This window comes from Mustela erminea, chromosome 19 (assembly GCF_009829155.1).
Source record: "Mustela erminea isolate mMusErm1 chromosome 19, mMusErm1.Pri, whole genome shotgun sequence".
Lineage (NCBI taxonomy): Eukaryota > Metazoa > Chordata > Mammalia > Carnivora > Mustelidae > Mustela > Mustela erminea.
In genome coordinates, this window is record NC_045632.1 from 51,172,532 (window position 1) to 51,192,523 (window position 19,992).

A 19,992-nucleotide genomic window follows, 5' to 3' on the forward strand; every position below is an offset into this window, starting at 1 on the left:
TAGGCTTGCATAACCCCTCACCCTCTCCATGGCTTCCATTTTCCCACTGCCTCAGGCTCAAAAACCAACTTCAAAACATGGAAGTTGGGCAGAAACATCATCTGTATTTCATAATTTGGTTCCTTTCAGCATCTACTTAACTGATGCATTTAAGTAATTGCTTATAAATGATTCCCCCCCTTTTTTTTTAAGATCTTATTTCTTTATTTGACAGAGAGAGAGAGAGAGAGAGAGAGATCACAAGTAGGCAGAGTGGCAGGCAGAGGGAGAAGGAGAAGCAGGCTTTCCGCTAAGCAGGGAGCCCATTGTGGGGCTCGATCCCAAAGGCAGATGCTTAACTGACTGAACCACCCAGGCGCCCCTTATTAATGATTCTTTTGGGAAAGTGACATTTTTGAATGATGATTTTTAAAGGCACAGGGTAGAGATACTTGCGAATGAAACAGAACTGGCCAGGGGTGGATGGCTTTGGGAACAGGGCAGTGGATAAAGAGCGTTATTATATTTTTCTATTTTGTACGTGTTTGAAATTCTCCATAATAAAAAACTTTTTATCGATGAAAAGAAATATGACCCTTCCTACCACTGTAATGCAAATCAAATAGAATCCGGTCTCTAAAAACTGAAAAACTGTGGGCAAATCAATTGCACAAAATTGCAGCAGTTTGGAGTGAGAAAAACCAATGCCAATCAGGTCCAAGAGCTCTCGCTCATAACTTAAGTGCTTCCCCAGGGAGAAATGAACAGAGCTAACATTTGAGAGTCCACCATAACCAGAAACACGGGCACGTCACCCTTCTTCAGCCTCACCACAATGCTGAGAGGCAAGGACTGCTATTATCCCCTTGGAGATGAAGTTCAGAAGGGTACAGGTGTTTCCGATGAGGCCAGAGAGGTAACGGGACATGGATTCAAGTCACCAGATCTTCACGCCTGTTCCCAACCTGCAAATGCTGCAGAGCTAAATGCAGAAAGGAAAATCCTATAAAGGCAATGCCAAAATGCCCTTGGCCTTGAATTAGAGCCTGCGGCTCAGGCTCAGTGCATCTGAGCCTCAATACACTCTGAAAATATCAATATGTTCCAAAGTCTCTGGGATGAATGTCTGAAAATTCTCATCCCACACATCAGTCGTTTTGTCACTGGTTTCCAGATAATACAGCAGAAAAGTGTTAAGAAAGACGTCAACACACTTCCACCTTCCTTTCATATGACTTTGCATTTTCTGTCCCCAGGTTAGCAGCAGACCCAGAGGCAGCGCCATCTCTCCCCAAAAGTGCTGCGTATGAGGAACAGTATCTGTTCTTCACTCCTCCACCTTGTCCCAAAGGAGCAGATCACACTCCTCATGCTATTAATCCTGAGCCTTGCACAAATACTCCATTATTTTAGAATATAACAGTAGACAGTGATGTCATTGGCCTCGGTTTCAAAGGAGGTCATACAGTGCTTGATTATATATTTTTCCTTTATATATGATCCCTCTTCCGCTGCTTGGGCCTGGCTTACTTCCTGTCAGTCCTCTCCTTCACCCCCAGTCCCCTCCAGTGACTTTCAGCTGCACAAACAAATGACGGAAGCCACCTGTAGGTTTCCAGTCTGGGTGCAACTTAGGGGAAAACCGATACTAACATGCCACCAAAAATTTTGACTTGAGATTTTCAACCACGATGTCGGAGATGGACTATCACAGGGCAGCACAGTGACTAGCTCTCTTGGTCTGATGCATTGCAGGGGAGGCTCGCGAATTTGTCTCCAGAGGCACAACCATAAAGGAAAAACTGGAGCTCCATCACCCCGTACCGATTTCTTTTTCTTAATAAAATCAAACAAGGAGGTGAATTGGATATTTAAAAAAAAAAACAAAAAACACTGCCTACGTCTGGATTCAGACTAGATCTGATGTGATGGCTAAACCAGTCTGGTGCAAAGTTGAAGGAGAGCCCTGGAGCAGTCAGCCCTGCTGGGATGGCTGTGACCGTCACTGTCGAGGTGGCCGAACTACTCTTCACTGCCCTCTGTGCTGACACTGGGGCCATCAGCTACCCCACAGTACTATGTGTCTTTGGGTTTGCACGATGCTGTGCAGAAGAGGATGCCAGTGTTAGAACTTGGCTATCCTCCGATCCAAGCCGGGACCAGACTGGACATTTAAGATGCTAATACCCAACATTCAGCCGCTGGTCTTCAACCCCTCTAGGGATTGGGACACTCACTGCTACTGGGACAGCCTCTCCTTTACATCGGTTCCTTCATTAGACAGCGGTGCCTTCTGCTTTGTGAGACACAGTGGGTCTGTGTGTAGTGTGTGATCATTGACCTGTGAGTTCCATGAGACCAGAAGCCAGTCTGTTACAGAAATCAGTAACACTGACTGTTCTTGCTTCACCTTGCATGCATCACTGCCAAGTATGCTATATGTATATTATGTTACTTACTTTCCCTAAGGACCCCTTCCTCATACATGGAAGAAACGTAAAGAGTTACACTAATATTCCCAGAGGTAGACGGTCCACCTGGAGTGCACCCTTAGAGAACTCTGTCGTCTTTGTAGCGCTTACCCCGGGTGTGATGGATTAATCATTTGTATCTGGAGTCAGCCTTGCGAGACTCAAATCCTGTCTCAGCTACTCCCTAGCTACATGACCTTGGGCGTGTGCCTTCATCTCTCTTGGCCTCCATTTCAATGTCTGTAAAATCTATAACCATTCCTCTGTAATGTGAGCTCTCATGGACCCATCTCATAGGAGGTTTCTGTTGTCATTTGTTGAGTAAGGGAAAGAAGGGAAGGAAGAGATATGCTAAGCTATAGAGAAAACAGGAGACTCCGTTATAAATACATAAAACTAAAGCACACGTATATGAAAGCCATTCATTTACTGAAACTTCACTCTGACCACAGCGATTTGAATATTGTGTTTGAAAGTCACAGTCCAAGCAACTAACATCAAAGGGCAGAGTGGTTCAACTTCACCAGCGCTCCACAGCTCCTACAAGCTGCTACCATCGGTTCACTCATTTCTATTTCCCTTTAATGACGATATGCTATGAAAAAACTTAGCAATCCATCATAACCACTTTAAAGAATGTTTTTTGTTTTTTTCTCCCATGATGTCTGGCTACGTAAACAACTGACACAGTACTCAGCCATGCCTTCATAGGGGTTTTGTAAAGATGAGATGAGTTAAAACATGCGATGCCCTTAGGACAATGCCTAATGTATAATATGTGTCCAAAAAAGAGCTAGTTGTTTGTCACACCCCATGGCACCCTCCTGTTTTGCTCTAAGTAATTCTGGTTTTTCTCGTTCAGTCTCCTGCACTTAGATTTATACACGCCTCTGATGTACCCCATCTTACGTCTACTGTGATCTGTAATCTGGTGCTAACCTTTGATGCAAATGCCCCAATAAACTAGCCTGGCAGAGAATCCCAGTGGAGTGGCAGAGAACAAATGAGAGTAGATTTTACTCTCAGTTCTGCCTGTTTAAATTTCCTTACGGCTTAGTTCTCCTCGACTCTAAAATAGAGATGAGATGCAAGGCTGAGTTGGTACAATGAGCTTCCGACACTAACATGCTAGTGTGTGATGTGATGACATTGTACATATATGCTTGGGAAGGTGGGTAGAGAACCTGACTTCCATGGCCTCCAGGAAGTTTTCATAGATGGCCTTCAGAGCATCCACAAATGCCTTGGAATTGGGAGGCAAATGAGGGTGAGCGTATTTGAGGGTTTGGTTGTTTTCTTTTGTTTTTGTTTTTTTCTGGGAAGGAACCTATAGTTTCCATTAGGTTCTTAAAGGGATTTTAGAAGTCTTGGGATGCCTGGGTGGCTTAGTTGGTTAAGTGTCTGCCTTTGGGTGAGATCATGAGCCCCGGGTCCTGGGATCGAGCCCCACATCAGGCTCCCTGCTCAGCGGGTAGCCTATTTCTCCCTCTCCCACTCCCCCAGCTTGTGCTCTCTCTCTCTCTCCCTCTCTGCATCAAATACATAAAATCTTAAAAAAAAAAAAAAAAAAGGAGGATTTGAGAAATCTTTCAAAAAAGAGTAAGAAGCTTCCATTAACCTTGTGCCTCCCCATTCCCAGATCGGGGACCGTGTCATGGCATTTGTCAATTACAATGCCTGGGCAGAGGTGGTCTGCACGCCAGTGGAATTTGTCTACAAGATCCCAGACGACATGAGCTTCTCGGAGGCTGCTGCATTCCCCATGAACTTCGTCACAGCCTACATGATGCTGTTTGAAGTTGCCAACCTTCGAGAAGGGATGTCTGTGCTTGTGCACTCGGCTGGCGGCGGTGTGGTAAGTCGATTGGTTGTGCCTCCTCTTCCTCAAAATCATAATGGTGAGAGTGGACTGAGAGCCAGCTGGCAATGAGATTCCTATGTGAGCTAGGTCCGTTAGTGGCTGTGATCTCTGTGGTTCTGGATGAAGCTCACGTGCGTGGCAGAGCTCATACAGATGACTGTGTTGGGGGTAGGATGAGCATCTGGAGTCTGAGAGGTCTCCAAGATGGCATGTGAGGACTCACTGGGTCTCAGAGATCGTTTCAGTATTGGTCTCACAATGGACTGTTACACTGATCATTATGCGATGCCTCATTAGTCATGCACTACTAATATTATCTGGAGCACCAAAATGGTGGATGACTTACTTCTTCGATAAATGGATTCTTTGATAAATGGATTCTTTGATAAACCATGCATTCTAGGTTGTTCCCATCGTCATGACGTCCCTATTCATTTGTGTTCTGATAGCTTTTCTTGAGTGGGAGAGGTGAGTGGAGGTTGTATTAGCACATTGGGAATGACACGTAAACCTAAAATACCTGGAAGAGTGGTAGAACATGCTAGTATCACCCATCAGGCGTGTCTTTGATAAGGGGAGAGGAGAAATAACGGAAATACAAAATTGCTGCCTCGCAGTCCAGGGGTGACAGAAATTTCTTCTGTGGTTTGGATACATCTCAGTGCCAGTCAGTCAGTCCCTACTGCACACCTGCCACACAGCACGGACTGTGTTCCCATCACAGTCTACTGGGGTCTGCATAGAACTTCAGTCTTTCTGAACATGAGAGATATGATTTGTTCATCCAACTTGTACTTACAGAATACACACTATGTTCTGGATTCTGTGGGTTAGAGATTAAAAAGAGAAGTTCCTAATACAGCCTTTAATAGGGTTTGCTCTCTGTATTGGTGGTTCCATGGTTTGATGAGCTCAGAAATGAACTCGTATGGTTGGGTCTATCTCAAAGATGTTTTCACTGGAGGTTCTGCCAACATTCATTTTTTTCTTATCTTGGCTTTCTACGGCTATCGAAACCCTACCCGGTATAAAGGATGTTTCTGTTTTCCTTTCCAAGAAGGCAAACTCACACACGAAAATGTGAAGGCAAAGACATGAAACTTTAGGAATGCCTTATGAGGAATATATTCCATCGCGTTAGCAAATGTGCTGATGTCTTCTGACCATGAGTAAAGATATAATAAAAGCTAAACATCCTTGGAAAAGAAATGGATTTCAGTGCCAGTGAATCTACTAGCAGCAAGCAAGCCATTTAGAATGCTGGCATTTATGGTCTTTGTGTGCTCAGCATACCAAGTGCCGGGACTTGTTTTCGTGTTGTCGACACAAACTCCAGTCTCTACAGTGGTGCTGTACCTGGTTCTGCTGGGGACCAGTGTTTAAAACATTGGCACTGATGAGGTTTCCTTTTGTATGTTTATCTTTTTTTCATTTTGAGTTTGTTCCTGGAACCAAGAAGGGGATGTGTCTCACTCTTGGGGGATAAAAAAAGTTTTTAGCATGCCTTATTCTGAGCTTTTGGACACTAAAACAGTAAGATCCAAAATGTCAGACAGATTAGGCAAACGGGAAAGAAGCCATGAGATTGGAAGACAAGTAGGTGCCCATAATGCGGACTCTGACGTCCTAAAGCTTTGCTGCAGATCCTTCCTTCCTAACCAGCCACACGAGCTAGTGTTCATTTGAGGGAAACAAACCAATTAGTGGGGGAACCATAGCTAGTCCTGTGTTCAGAGACTGGAAGTAGCTCTCTGTGGTTTCTCATAGGAAATGTATGTGGACATGCAGTAAACCATCCTCCACAAGGCTGTTAAAATAAATGCAACTATTTCCGTGATGCTTGTTCTTATGGTGTGCCCTGAATGTCAGCTAATAGCACCAAAGTAAAGCAACATTTAGTGAAAGCAGATACCCAGGGCCAAAGGGATGTGGTCTGTTTTAACCTATGGAGAGTTTAAAGGTATCATTGGACGGCCCAGCTCTCAAGTGAGTGGGTCTCCTCGAATGGTGTTTCTTCCAACCAAGATCTGACTGGTGGTGCGCAGCACTGAGTTCAAGGTGGCCATTAGAGGACTTTTGGCCAACTGCACATCCACGTATGTGAATACTGAACCAAGCTGTGTGGAGCTGACGCTATCTTACAAAAACCAAGGAGTCCTAGGGAGAGCCCAGACCATTCCATTGCCCCACAGTGGAAAGAGCAGTGAGTCACCCCCAGAGCTAGATTCCTCCCAAGGAACAAGCATACATGGCTGTCATGGTGGGGGGCGGGGCTCCCTAGGGAGTACTTTTTTAGGCACTATCTGGGGTCACCCAGGAAGAACAGAGGCGCTTCCCATCACTGTTGAACAAATCTGGTAAGTCCAGCCTCTGGCCTGTGATTGCCGTGGTAGCAGGATTATGACCTCCCACTGACACCCACGTCCTCATCCCTGGCTCCAGTGAGTCGTTTCTCTTGCATGGCAAAACAATTTTGCAGATGTGATTAAGGTAAAGACCTCCAGATGGAAAGATTAGCCTGGAAGATCCAGGGGTGCCCAAGGTCATCACAAGGGTCTTTAAAGATGGAAAAAGAAGGTAGAAGAGTCAGAAAGAGATTTAAAGATTTTGCACTGCTGGCTTTGCTGATGGAGGAAGAGACCACAAGCCAAGGCATGCGGGCGGTGTGCAGATGCTGGGAAAGATGGGAAAATGGGCTGTCCTCCTGGAGCTTCCTTAAGGGACACAGCCCCACTAACACTCTGATTTTAGCTTAGTGAAATCCATTTTGGACCTGTGATCTCCAGGACAAAATACAACTGTTTTCTTTTGTTTTGTTTTTGGAGCCACTGTTCGTGGTGATACGTGGGAAGCTCTCACTAGAGCCACAAGGGGAAATGAGTGCAGCCACATTCCCTGGGCCACCTCCCTTCTCACTGCAGAGGGCCCACAGGGGCCTGAAAAAGATACAAGTAGCAGGCAGCAGAACTAGGATTCACACCCAACTCTGGCTAATTCCAAAACCTATTCTCTCCATTTAACAACCCGGAATGTTGGGAAAACCCACATCATTCATTCCTTCATTTATGCATTTGTTTGACCTCTACCCAGTGTTGTAGAGCCAGGAGCTGTGGTCCAGGGGCATGTTTTCTCATTTGGGGCTGATAAGATGACAGATTAGACCTAATTAGGATAGTAGCACCTAGGTGGTGCAGTGGCTTAAGTCTTCAACTCTTGATTTTGGCTCAGGTCATGAGCTCAGGGACATGAGATCGAGCTCCACGTCAGGCTTTGCACCGGACATAGAGTCTGCTTAAGATTTTCTCTCTCCCTCTGCCTGCCCCCATGTTCTCTCCCACTCAAAAAAACAAACAAACAAAAAAATCCCCACCTAATTAGCATAAAGTTTCCTAACTCAAGTTAATATGAAGTTTGCAGTTCTAATGGCACCAAAACTGCTGTCTGGTTGTTATCCAAGGCTGGGGAGTTTGCAGACAGAATGTGAGGAATCCCAGCCTCAGCTATAATTCTGAAGGACACTAAGACAGCACCACAGTCCCTTCTTATCCAAGGGGGCTTTGTTCCAAAACTCCCCACCCCCACCCCCACCCCGTGGATGCCTGGAACTGTAGATACACTAAAGCCTATGTACCATGTTTTTTCCTGTCTGTCCACACCTAGGATAAAGTTTAATTTATCAGTGAGGCATAGTGACAGATGAACAACACAGCGAGAAACAGAATAACTGCAACAGTGTATCGTAATGAAGTTATAGGACGGTGATCTCTTAAAATACCTCATTGTACTGTAGGCACCCTTCCTGTGTCGATGTGAGATGGTAAGATGCCTCAGGATGACTAGGAATGAGGTGAATGATGCAGGCTCGGGGATGTAGCACCAGGCTACTGCTGACCTTTCCGACCGTCTGCTTCTGGACCTGGGTTGACCACAAGCAGTTGAAACCACGGAAAGAAAAACCACGGATAAGGGAGGGACCACTGTGTAGGAGACATTCCATCCCGAGTAGATTACTTTCCCAGTGGAATTACCCGGGGGTCTACACTGCTCTGTCACATCTTTGAACACACTTTCCCCCTGACAAGAGCAGAACCAGACGGCCTGAGAACATACTGCCCCTGATTGTATTTTCAGAATCTGGTCAAAAATGGGCCTACAGTCTCGGGAAAGTGAGTGGGGCTCAGGTCAGGGCCTTGCGACCAGGAATTTGCTGCCCGTCCCATTTAACAAGCTGGTAGGGCCCGGACTGTCTTGGCTGGGATGTGCTTGGTTACTGCAGGGTGGCATTGCTGTCACTCGCGGTCCGTTGTGTCTGAGTCTGACATTTGATGCTTTCCGGTTTTTGGCATCCTTTTACCTTTGCATCATGTCATCTGAACAGAGAGGCGCAGCCTGCGACGGGCCACAGATCTTGGAAAGGAAAGCAGAGCTCAGCTTTCAGACAGACTTAAATGGCTACTACTCAATTATTCAGTTGTACTCATTAGGGATGGGGCACTTCCCCTTGCCACTCAAATCACTGGGAGGGAGCAACCACCGATGGGAGAGCCGGGGTCTTTGGAGGGGGCATCCGAGGCTCCTCCACCGCAGATGGTCCTCTCTGAATGGCCGACTCACCATACATCATGTTAACATTACACTGGTAGAGCCTGGGGGGAGTCGGGGTCCTCCGTGTGCTGGAGGATTTGGACCTGTCGGATAGTCCTTCCGTTTTAGCAGAAAGGACACAACCATCTGCAGAATCACTATGTGAGAATATTTTGTTGAAAACAAAATCATCATTGATCATGAAAGGCCCCAGCCGCTACAGGAGCCATGGGGAGCCCTTCTGCATGGGATAAATTTCTGAATCTTATGATTCAGTCTTCGTTCATTTGCTCCTTCCGCACAGAGGTACAAGGGCCCGCCCAGTTCCAGATTAGGCACCAGGCATTCAACAGAGGAAAAAAAAAAGATTTTCTCCTTCCAGCAAGAAGCCCTATAAATCAAAGGTGGGCAAAGAACTACAGAATCACAAGAATAACTTTGCCAAGTGCCGCGAAAGGGAGATCTAAGCCAATATAGTGCTTCTAAGAGGGAAATGACCTGGGGTAGAGGCGGGGGAGGAGGGAGGCAGCGGGGCGGTGGGGCGGGAGAGGCTTTCGCAAGGAAGTGGCCTTTGCACTGTGATCTCAGGATGACGCGCAGGCACCCTGGACAAGAGGGGAGGCGGAGGTGGAGATGGAGAGTAGGGCATCCATGAGAAATAGAGGCAGGGTAGGTCTTTCCCTCTGGCCACCTTCCCCTCCTCTCTCAGTAACATGGAAGGACCCACAGCTCCCACAGGTGTGTGGCCGAGCTGGCTGTCCAGCCACTGACAGCGTTTTCAAGCCGCCTTCCCCAGCCCCTGGCCCTATGTCCAGCTGGGGCACACACCTGAGCTCAAGCCAGTGGGGCATGGCAGAGGTCACATGATGCCCACCACTTGCAGGCCGGCCCTTCCTGTGAGACTCTCCGTGCTCTCTGCCCTCCCGTTTCCTGGCAGTTGGCAAAGCTGACCCAGGAGCTTATGCCTCCTACTGCTAGGACCTTCAGTGACTGCCTTTTCATGCCATGTCCTGTCCCTGCCGCATGGCCATTTAGACTTTATGCGAGCAGGGGGAGAAAAGAAACTCCTGTTGTCTTAATTCCAGAGATTCCGGGGATCACCTGTTACAGCAGCTAACATGGCGTTTCCGTTGCCCCCCACACAGAGCATCTGGCTCTCCTGTGTCCCCGGGCTGCGTCCACCTCCTCCCTCTGCTGTCCCTGCGGTAACGGCGAAGCCATGGCCCCTGGAGGCAGACAGTCTACGTCCAAAGCTCAACTCCTCAGGCGGGCTGCTCAGTCCCCTCCTTCACGTAATGGGAACACTAACATTACATTTACTCTGCAGAGGGTTTCTATGTAGGTTAAATGAGGTGATGCTTAGGAAGCACTTCTCATAGGACCCGACACAATGTGTTAGCTATTATCATTATGATTATTACATGTTGGTTTGTTCATCTTTTTTTTTTTTAAGACTTTATTTATTTGACAGAGAGAGATCACAAGTAGACAGAGAGGCAGGCAGAGAGAGAGAGGGAAGCAGGCTCCCTGCTGAGCAGAGAGCCCAATGCAGGACTCGATCCTAGGACCCTGAGATCATGACCTGAGCTGAAGGCAGCGGCTTAACCCACTGAGCCACCCAGGCGCCCTGGTTTGTTCATCTTATCCCTTCTGCCAACCTGTAAGCCTCCTCCATCACAGCACCTGGGTCTTACTCTTTTTTTGTGCCTGTTTCTTGCCACTTAATAAGTGCAGTAAACATCTGTGAATCAAAAAGCTGTCACAGGCCATTTTCCTATGTTCTAGAAGAGTTATCTGCTGAGCAACGGAGAGCCCCGTCACTGAGTTAATCCCAGGGGGACGTAAGCAGCATTCCTGGTGATCCTGTACATTTCAATCTCTTCAGCAGTCCTCAGTGATCTTGCTCATGCCGCCCAACATTCTGAATAGTCTTTACAGAGTTGTTTTAATCTGCATTCTGTGTGCATCACTCACTGAAGGAGGCGCCTTTTCATGGCCCCGTGGCTGTCCCACCTATCACCCTCTCCACCTTCTCCACCACTCCACGGTCCAGCCGTCCTTAGTCCGTATCCATCCCCGAGCACCCCAACTAGCATGATGTGCACGAGACCTCAGGGCCGGAAGGAAACAAAGACAGACACCAACTTGTGTTGAACAAACACTAGTTGTGTAGTAGAATCGTTGAAAACGTGACTCGTCGCTGTCCTCGTAACAGCTCCCTCCTGTTGGAGCCCAGCGGACAGCACACGGCAGTGAAGAGATGAAGCATGAACTCTAGAGTCAGACCCCAAGCCCACCTTCACAACTACCCTAAGACTCAGTTTCGCCATCTGTAAAATGGGCTGATACTACTACCAGCCTCAGGTAGTACTGGTGAACTTGGGGCAGTGCTCGGCACAGGACAGACACCCAGTGAAATCTGGCGATTATAATTTCCTAGGTTAAGGGGCTCAGTGTTGCTTCCAAGGCTGCAGTGTTCATTAGCAGGAAGGATCAAATCTGAGTGCAAATATCCAGCGCCGGGAACTCCCGATCCCACAGCAGTGGCCTCGGAAATGTGTGCACCTCCCCTCGTTTCTTCTGCCAGCCCCACATTGTACCCTAGACACGGAGGGCTTCACTAAAGCAGGACCTCCTGCTCCCCAGGGGCAACAACACTAGGAAACGAAGCCTCTGAAAATTTAAAGGGAACAAAATGGTTCTGTCATATCCTTCATGAATAATCGAAGTTATGAGGATAAATGGTATGGCGGCTTAAACAGCAAGGGCTTCAGCCTAACTCCAGGATGGCTAACTCCTTGTTCTCTGATGACCCCAAGGAAAAGGCCCTCACCTTCCTAAATGTCCAAGGTGCTTCAGTGACATGTCACGGAACAACGACCTGCCTCACGGCTTCTGGAAACCTCTAGGGCAGCAGCTAGTGCTTGGAGTCCTCACGTCAGCAATATGCTTTAGGTTAAGGAAAAATATATCTAGGAACACTTTTTCCAAGCTATGTCTGTGTCTGCAAAAACCTCATTTGATCTTTATTCTAGTTGCTTTTAACTCCTTTAGAGTAAATCATGACTGGGTCAAAGAAACCATCTTTATCATCAATAGTATAAAGGTTAAATTTGGCCTCGGAGATGGGATTCATTCATTCAATCACAGTTGAATAAATGTATCCGTTCACAAGGGGATGAGGGCTGAGTAGATGGAGCCCAGTCATTTCCATCCACTGCGTGCGAGGCAGATATTATCACATCCCCACTGTGACAAAGAAACGGAGACACAGAGAGGCTAAGTAACTTGTTTCGGGTCTCAGAGCCATGAAGAAGAAAGAGCTCGCGTGTGAACTCAGGCCCCTCTGAATACAGAGCCCACGTTTTCAAGTATGAGGCGGTGCTGACAGTTTGGCAATCCTGGGAGAAGCCCTGCTTCTGCTTAGAGTGAGCTGAAATGGATTCTGCTCCATGGGTTTTGTTGGCGGGGGGATCCCCCCAGGAGCTGAGGACGACCTGGGGTTGGCCCAGGAACTGAGGGGTCCTCAGAAGGAGGGGAGATGCTGACAGGCCCAACTAGTCAAATAGTCACGTAGACTGAGCACTCATGGGAGATGCCCTTGATGTCAACTGTCCGGTTGAAAGTAAGCACCAGCTGCCATGTCGGTGAAGGCAGGGATGGTGTGATCTCTTCATCCCCATATCCTGAGCACTGAGCCAGGACCCGACACAGGGTGTCAGCTGAAAGACATTGACAGAGGGAATGAAGGAAGAAGAAGGGAAAGGGAAAAGAAGGGGGCCAAAAAGGCAGCATTGAAGTTATGGAACATAAAGGCCCAGATCCCAGAGTCAGAGCTGGTTTTCATCCTAGTTTCTCTGGTTTCCAGATGAGAGACTTTGAACAAGTACTTTAACTTCCTTGGACCTTGTCTCTTTGTCTGAAAAAAAAAAAAAATGGGTATAATACCTATCTCGTCATTTTTATATGGTGTTTTCGAAGAGCGTTATGTAATGGGCTTTGTATGCTACCTGGTACCCAGAAAACTCAACTGTCAGCAGCTATGATTAGTATTATTATTACCATCATGTTAGTATTATCGTTATCTGATTAGCCAGCGGGCAGCAACCAGTACAGTCAACTTGTGTGCTTGAAACCTAGAGCAACAGGCAGCTAAGGCCCATCTCAGCTCCCTTTGTGGGTCTTCCCTGACAGCCGGCCGCGGGGTGATCCCGGGGGTCACCGGGATTGTCACACAAGCCCCCTTTCAAACATCACTTTCCTCCAACACTAAGACATGATTAGACTTTAAGGAAAATCTAGCTCCATAGTTCCAGCCATTGGGCACATGCCAAGAACTCCAAACACATGAACTAGTCTTGGCTGAGTTTATGGTGCTCTGGGGACCCATCCACTTCCCTGGCGACACACCCAAAAGGCCACAGTTGCTTTTCAGACTATTATTGCCCTTATTAAGATGAAAAATCAGTTCAGCGGGGAAAGAGGGAGCTGCATAGCCAGAGCAGCCTTGTCTGTTCTCACAGATACCACCAGGATGTCGGCCACATGTCTGGTACCCAGCGCCCCAGCTGGACCCTGTGGCCCACTCCACGACATTCAACACTGTCCACCCCTCACGCCACTCAACACACACACCTGGGCTCCTCACCTGTGCGACAGGATGCTGAGGCGAAATGGAAACCCCATCTTTCTTACACGAGCTGTCTCTCACCCTGCCCCATCCTGCCCACACTCGGTCATAGCCCCCCCAACCCCGTCTCTCTCTTCCCTCTCTCTGCCTGGGCTCTTTCTCTGTGTCTGTCTCTCTGTTTCTCTGTATCTGACTCTCGCTTGCTTCTTCTTTTCTCTTTCTAGGTGCCTTTCTCTCTTCTTCCCTCCCTTTCTTTCTCTTTTTTCTCCTTTCTTCCCTCTTTCTCTCCCCTCCCCCCCCCCGAAGCCTGCAGCCTTGTGGATATGATGCACATTTCCCTGCTGGCAGGACAGGTCTGTGACTGTAGGACACTGGACTCAGGCACCTGCTTGACCCAGAGAAGACTGTGCTTAGGAACGAAACTGAGAGCTGGTCCCTAACAATGAGGAGGAGACTGGGGGGTAGGCATCGTGGAGGAGGGAAAGGTGACCAGGACGGGCAATGATATGGAACCTGTACATGTGCAAGGGGCTGACCAGGACAGGAGAGAAGGAGAAAGAAGTGGCAGTGAGTGATGGGCAGAGAAGTGACCACATAGCAGCCATGCTGATAATTCTATGCCTGTCCTTACCCTAAAACCCACGTGGAATCATAGACAGCTTTGAGCAGAGATTGAACTCATGGTTGACATTTTCATAAGCTCCCGTGTTGCCAGAGGGGGAAGAGATTGAAGGGGTCAGGGTGTCAGCTGGGTGACGTAGAGATGGCTGTGTTCCAGACTGTTCTCTCCAACTTCGAGAGGGGCAGTATCCAGGACTCTGTGCTTTGGGCTGGAATCATCACAGGGTCAAGCCCGGATAACCCTTTCCCATCCCTGTGGTAGCCAGAACATTGGACTAACTCCACGACACGGCCCTGAGCTGGGTCAGCGGGGCCCTGGGCCAGGCCCCCGTGGTGGGCTTCGCCAGCAGCATCAAGGACAGAGAGGTGACGTTATTCTGGGATCGGCTTCAAGAAGGGCAGCTCAAATAAAAGACTAAACCTGTATTTCTCTTTTTTGGGGCAAGTTACTTAAACTCTTGGGACCTCAGCTTCCTCCTCCTCATCATGAAGTGTGGAAGTGAGCATTTGGTAAGCTGATTCAGTGGTTCCCAAAGTGTGGTCTCTGGACCGCCAGCGTCACCTGGGAGCCTGTTCGGATTGCCAGTTCTTGGTGGGCCCCACCGCGGACCTATCACCCAGTCAGACACTGGGATGGGGCCACAATCTGCATTTCAACAGGCCCCCCTTGGAGGAACGCCAGTGCAAGCTCCTGGCTGAGAGCCAGCGTGTGGAGAGCTTACACAGAACAGAAGTTCAGGAGGAAAGAGACATCACTGTCACTGTGTGCGGAGCTCCGGCACGTGGAAGGCCCGGGAAACACAGAAACGAGGAGAGCGTTAGTATCGGCGTCCGTCCCCTGCACCCGTGCGGGCCGGCTTCTCTTTATCTTGGCACAGAAGTGGAGAGTCTTCCGTTCCAGACCCACCTGTTTGCAGCTCCGTCTCAGCAACTGACGGGATGGTTTAACCCCGTTGTTTAACCTGCCCGAGCCTCCGTCCCCTTGTGTGCCAGGCTGGCATGAGGGCACCACGCTCCCGCTGCGGTCCCTCAGTCAGCGAGAGGGGGCACTCCCCAGCGCCAAGCCACCCTCCAGATGAGCGCCTGCGGTCAACAGTGCCGGGGATGCGTCCACGCCACCACTCCCCTCCCCCACCCCAGAGATAACAGTAACGCAATAATGTCTTTGTATGCGCCTCGGCACTTGCTAGTAAAAGCAGACACAGACCAGGGAGTCAGAGCAGGACCTGGCACTTAATACCCACTTAGCTATTTTTAATTGTTCTGTTGGAAATGATGTTTTCATTGCCAAATTCCAATTTTTCAAGTTTTATGAATTTTATATACAATATATATGTTACAGAGACATGTAACATTAGGCATGGCAATGTTGTTTTTTTTTCTTTTTCGCAAGCAAGCCGTCAAGTGCCCTGCACCCGTTCTTTTACTGATGCTCACAATGACCCGATGAGGTATATTCTGTGGTCACAACACATTCCGAGATTTGGGAAACCAAGGCTTGCTCAAGTGAAGTCAGTTATCCGCAGCCACGCGGCTGGCCGAGCTGGAGGTGGATTCACACTCCGATGGGTCCTTCTCCAAGAGTCTGTTTAAAGCACGACAGTAAGGCCAGGAAGTGAGGACGGTGACAGCAGGTCCAGGTTTTCCCATCTGCTCCATGCTCCTGCCTGCTTGCCTATTTTGGGAGCATTGAAGCGACCTCGCTGCCCGCTGTCTTTTCCAATGGCATACAGGGTCACGTTGGCCTGACCAGCCAGGTGGCAGTAGGGGCAGGGAAGGTGGTGGGTATGCGCCGAGCCGCCGAGGGGGAGGGATGGCCACGTTACTCCCCGCTTCCCCAGAGCCCCGACAGAAGGTCAAGCCTAGTAGGGTGGCCAGATTTAGCAAATATGGATTTTATCTGTCAATCCTTACTTCCCAGGGGCCCTCTGAGTTCTCCCACAGAAAGTTCTAACCCTTCCAGGGAGTTAATTACACCAGGGAGGCTGAAATCCTGGATTTAGGCGATTAGGAGCTACATCCAGTGAGGAATGCATTAAGGACGGCAAATATTTTAAGCCTCAAGAAAACGCACTGAAAGGAGCCCTGTTCTCTAGAGCCCAGCCTCAGGATGAGAAGCAGCTACAAGTTCAATGCCAAGACCTAGCCTCCCCTTCCGGCACCATGCAGAGGCCAGTTCTTACTCCCTGCTTCTCAGGGCTCTTCTGCAGCCACACAAACCCACAGCATGGAGAGATGACAGCACCCAAAGCCCGGGGCTAGGGACCATGGTGGAGACAAGGCTTCCTCTGCCAGGAAGTACGTGAGGCAGGTGGTAGATTCTATTTAATCACTCAGCAGACCTTTACTGAGCATCTACTATGTGCTAGGCAGCATGCTAGCTGTCTAGAAGGCAGTAGCACAAAAGGAAGATAGTCACAGAGCCAGATAACAAGTACATATACATCTATACATGTTTTCTACATACGCACATATGTACAAGTATATATGGATATTTTATATGTGTGTATATATTACATATAAATATATAATATGTATTATATATATATAATAAGGAAAGGATCAAGATGCTATCATTGAGAATAAGTAGGAAGAAAGATGCAGATTGCATCTTCAGACAACTTCACTGAGTGAGTGACATTTAAGCAGAGACAAGGAGGCCATTATGTGAAAAGCAAGCAAGAAAGCTCTTTGTGGGCTTCAGAAAGCAGCAAACCCCCCAGGCAGGAATTGCCAAGGGTACTAAGTCATTGTAAGGGGACAGTTCTCCCTGTCTCATCAGGGTCACTACCCACTGGGCTTTGTGGCAGGCACCCAGACGCCTACCCACACTGCCTCCCGGAGGTGGATGCACAGTCTGAGTTCATGCCAGCACGCATGGAGGTCATTTTCTGGTTTGAGTTTGGCCCTTGTGTGGGCAGGCTGGTTGCCTACGGGAGTGACTGCCCCTGGAGCATCCCTCAGCACATTGAGCCAGGGGGTTGGGGGATAAGTTCCCGGAGCATGAGCACCTCCCACACAGCCTTTCAGAAGTCCCCACGAGGCACGAGTCCAACTGTTTGTTCACCCGTGTAAACCATCTGACTGGCTTCCCCTTCTCCCAGGCCTCTCTACCCCACTCCACTTCCCCATCTGACTTCTTCATTCCCATCTTTGGGATTCCCAAGTAAATGACATGCACACAGATCTTCATCTTAGACTCTGCTCCGGGGAAAACCCAAACTGTCTGAACAAGTCATTCATGATCAGTCAAAGGTTAACTCAAGCAACTCTCCCCGTCATCCCCCCCACCGCCTCCAACCAACCTCCATATCTTCTGCCATGCCTGTCTGTCCATCTTTCCCTTGCAACCACACACTGCTCAGCCCAGCAGGCTTTGCTAGTTCACTGTGTTCCTCTGCCTGGCAAATTCCCATTCATCATTTTAATGTCACCACCTCTTAGAAGCCTTCCCTGTGCTCTCATCTCTGTACCTTCAACTTTGTTTTACTCATCTTGTTTTCACCAGACTCCATCCATCCATCCATCCATCCAACAGATATGTATTAACTATGTCTAGATGCAAAGCACCAGCATGCCATACCTGTCCACAGGTCCTCCTGTCCAGACGGATCTTCCTGATGTCAGAGTAGGTCTTAGGCATCTCTGTTTCTAGCACACAACACAGGATCCAGGATGGAGGGGGCGCTTGGCAATTGTTTGATCAAATTAAACTGATGAACTTCACCTGTTCCAGGCAGACAGCATCTGTGTAATGATAATGAGATTTTTAATTATGCAGAGGAGGATACATTTATTAAGTATGTACAATTAATAAATGAGTATGTTTTCATCAAATTGTGAGCCACATGGAGGCACAGTTCCATTACTTAATATAGCTTGTAGGTCATTAAACCAGAGACCATGTTTGATTTACCAAAACCAGAATGTATTCTCAAAGCAGAAACGGCCCTTGGCAAGCTCTATTTTATCACTGTGAATCATAGAGTCTGGAATTCCTGCTTTGCCATCCAGCCTTCTCTTTAGAACTGTGCTAAGCCTCCTGACCTCAAAATTTCATACTGGTAGGGTTGCCATTTAAAAGACATTACGTGACCCTACCCACTAGCAATATCATCTAAAGAAAGAGTCAGAGTTCGTCGAGTAAGGACCCAGTCTGTATTGAAATACTGAGCATCTACACTTTGTCCAACAATGCGTTAGAAACAAAATATACAGCAGCAGATAAAATAGATTTAGTCTCTGCCTTCTGAAACTTACAGTCAAAGATCTATGTACAAAGATGTTCCCTGAAATACGGCTTATAAAAGTGTGGCATTATCATTTCCTGTAAGACAGGGGTTGGTTAAAAGGAATTCTAATAGATCTACATAATGGCAGATTCCCCAGCCATTCAAAATGATGATGTTAAAGAATTTTTCTTGACCCACAACAATGCTTACAATATAAGCTTAGGAAGAAAACAATAATCAGGACACACACAGTGGTTTACCCAGTGTGATTCCAGTTCTGCGGACAATCAAATATTGATGTCTCTATGTTGTAAAACTCTGGGCACAAAGTAAGCCAGAATACATAGAGGATTTATCTCTGGGATATGGCATTGCGGTTGGCATTTTTATAGTTTCCTGCATTTTCCCAGTTTTATTCTTTACCATGGGCATGAACATGTGTTGCTTTCATAATAATACTTTTTAAAGAGCTTAGTAGAAATCAGAATAGATCCTTCCACTGCAAAATGTGGCATTTCATCCTCGTGTATCAGAAGAGCTTGCTAAGATGTTCAGGGTTTGGGCTCTGCTTGGGGAAGTAATAGCTTCCGGCTTGCCAGGAGCTCTTTGGGAGTGAGGAAGCAGACAGGAAGCTCAGAACCTGGGAGGGGTTTACCTTCAGCTTCTTTGCTGATTGCAACCTATACATATTTACTGGCCAAAAGCAGTGGGTTTGTGGGTGGGGGCGGTTAAAAGCCAAACCGTCCCCCTCTCCCTCTGTCCCCCATGCTTCTGACGTACAAACCTGTGGTCCTCCAACTGGGCTGCTCTCATACAGTCCCAGTGAGGCACTAGAAGCTTGGCAATAATGGGCCCATATGCATGCTTTTGCTCCAATGGACGATAAACAGCCTGACTGCCCACCAGAGTGTGGACTGGAGAGAGCTCTAACGTACGGCAGGTCACGTGATCCAACTCGCTGTGTGTAAAAGAGAAGGTTAAATGATGCGGCTGCCTAAAGAAAAATACCCATTTACAGGGCCATGCAAGGAATCTGTCTTATGCAGTCATGAAAAGAGAGCCTGACCAGCCACCGAGCAGTTCTAAAATCGGGTGGCGAAACCCAGGAGACCACAGGATGACAGCGCTGCCTTTGCAGAGACTGTGAGATGTTGTTATACCAAGACTGAGTAGCAGTGGAATTTCTCCCAACTTTTGGGAGGCTCTCCTCATCTTTTTGATCTATTTGAGTTTGGTTATATGATAGTAGGCTGTGAACATAGAACTTTCTAGAACTGCCAATGCTCGGGTGGAGGGAGATGGTCCCACCATGACACGTTTCAGAGGATTTCCATCCTACAGGTCCTTGTCCACTGGACAGAGTTCTATTTGCCAATGACAAGAATTGGAGGGACTGGACACGGGAAGGATGCAGGATTTGGGAATGATGTTAGGAATATCAACAGAGCAGTAATGCAGGCTATGAGACCCCCAAGTGTGTTGGTCAGTGGGCCATGCCTCCTGGGAGCAAAATCTATAGGGAGGCTTCCCACAGCTCCGTGTAAATGAGCAGAACCACACAGTTGCCTGAGAACAGACTGGCCAACTGGGGAGGCCATTCACTCTCCACTCCTG

At 48.0% G+C, this 19,992-nt stretch overlaps 1 protein-coding gene and 1 non-coding gene across 2 annotated transcripts in view; one reads left to right on the forward strand and one right to left on the reverse strand.

Moving 5' to 3' along the window:
• VAT1L (vesicle amine transport 1 like) overlaps positions 1 to 19,992 on the forward strand; it is a 136,962-nt gene that overhangs the window by 23,363 nt on the left and 93,607 nt on the right. The window contains exon 3 of the mRNA XM_032326529.1: positions 4,090 to 4,305. Coding sequence (XP_032182420.1) covers positions 4,090 to 4,305 — 216 coding nt within the window. The remainder of the gene's footprint in view (positions 1 to 4,089; positions 4,306 to 19,992) is intronic.
• Positions 3,018 to 3,153, reverse strand: LOC116580372. Its single transcript, XR_004281625.1, has one exon. It is a non-coding gene; the product is annotated as a small nucleolar RNA SNORA15 (small nucleolar RNA).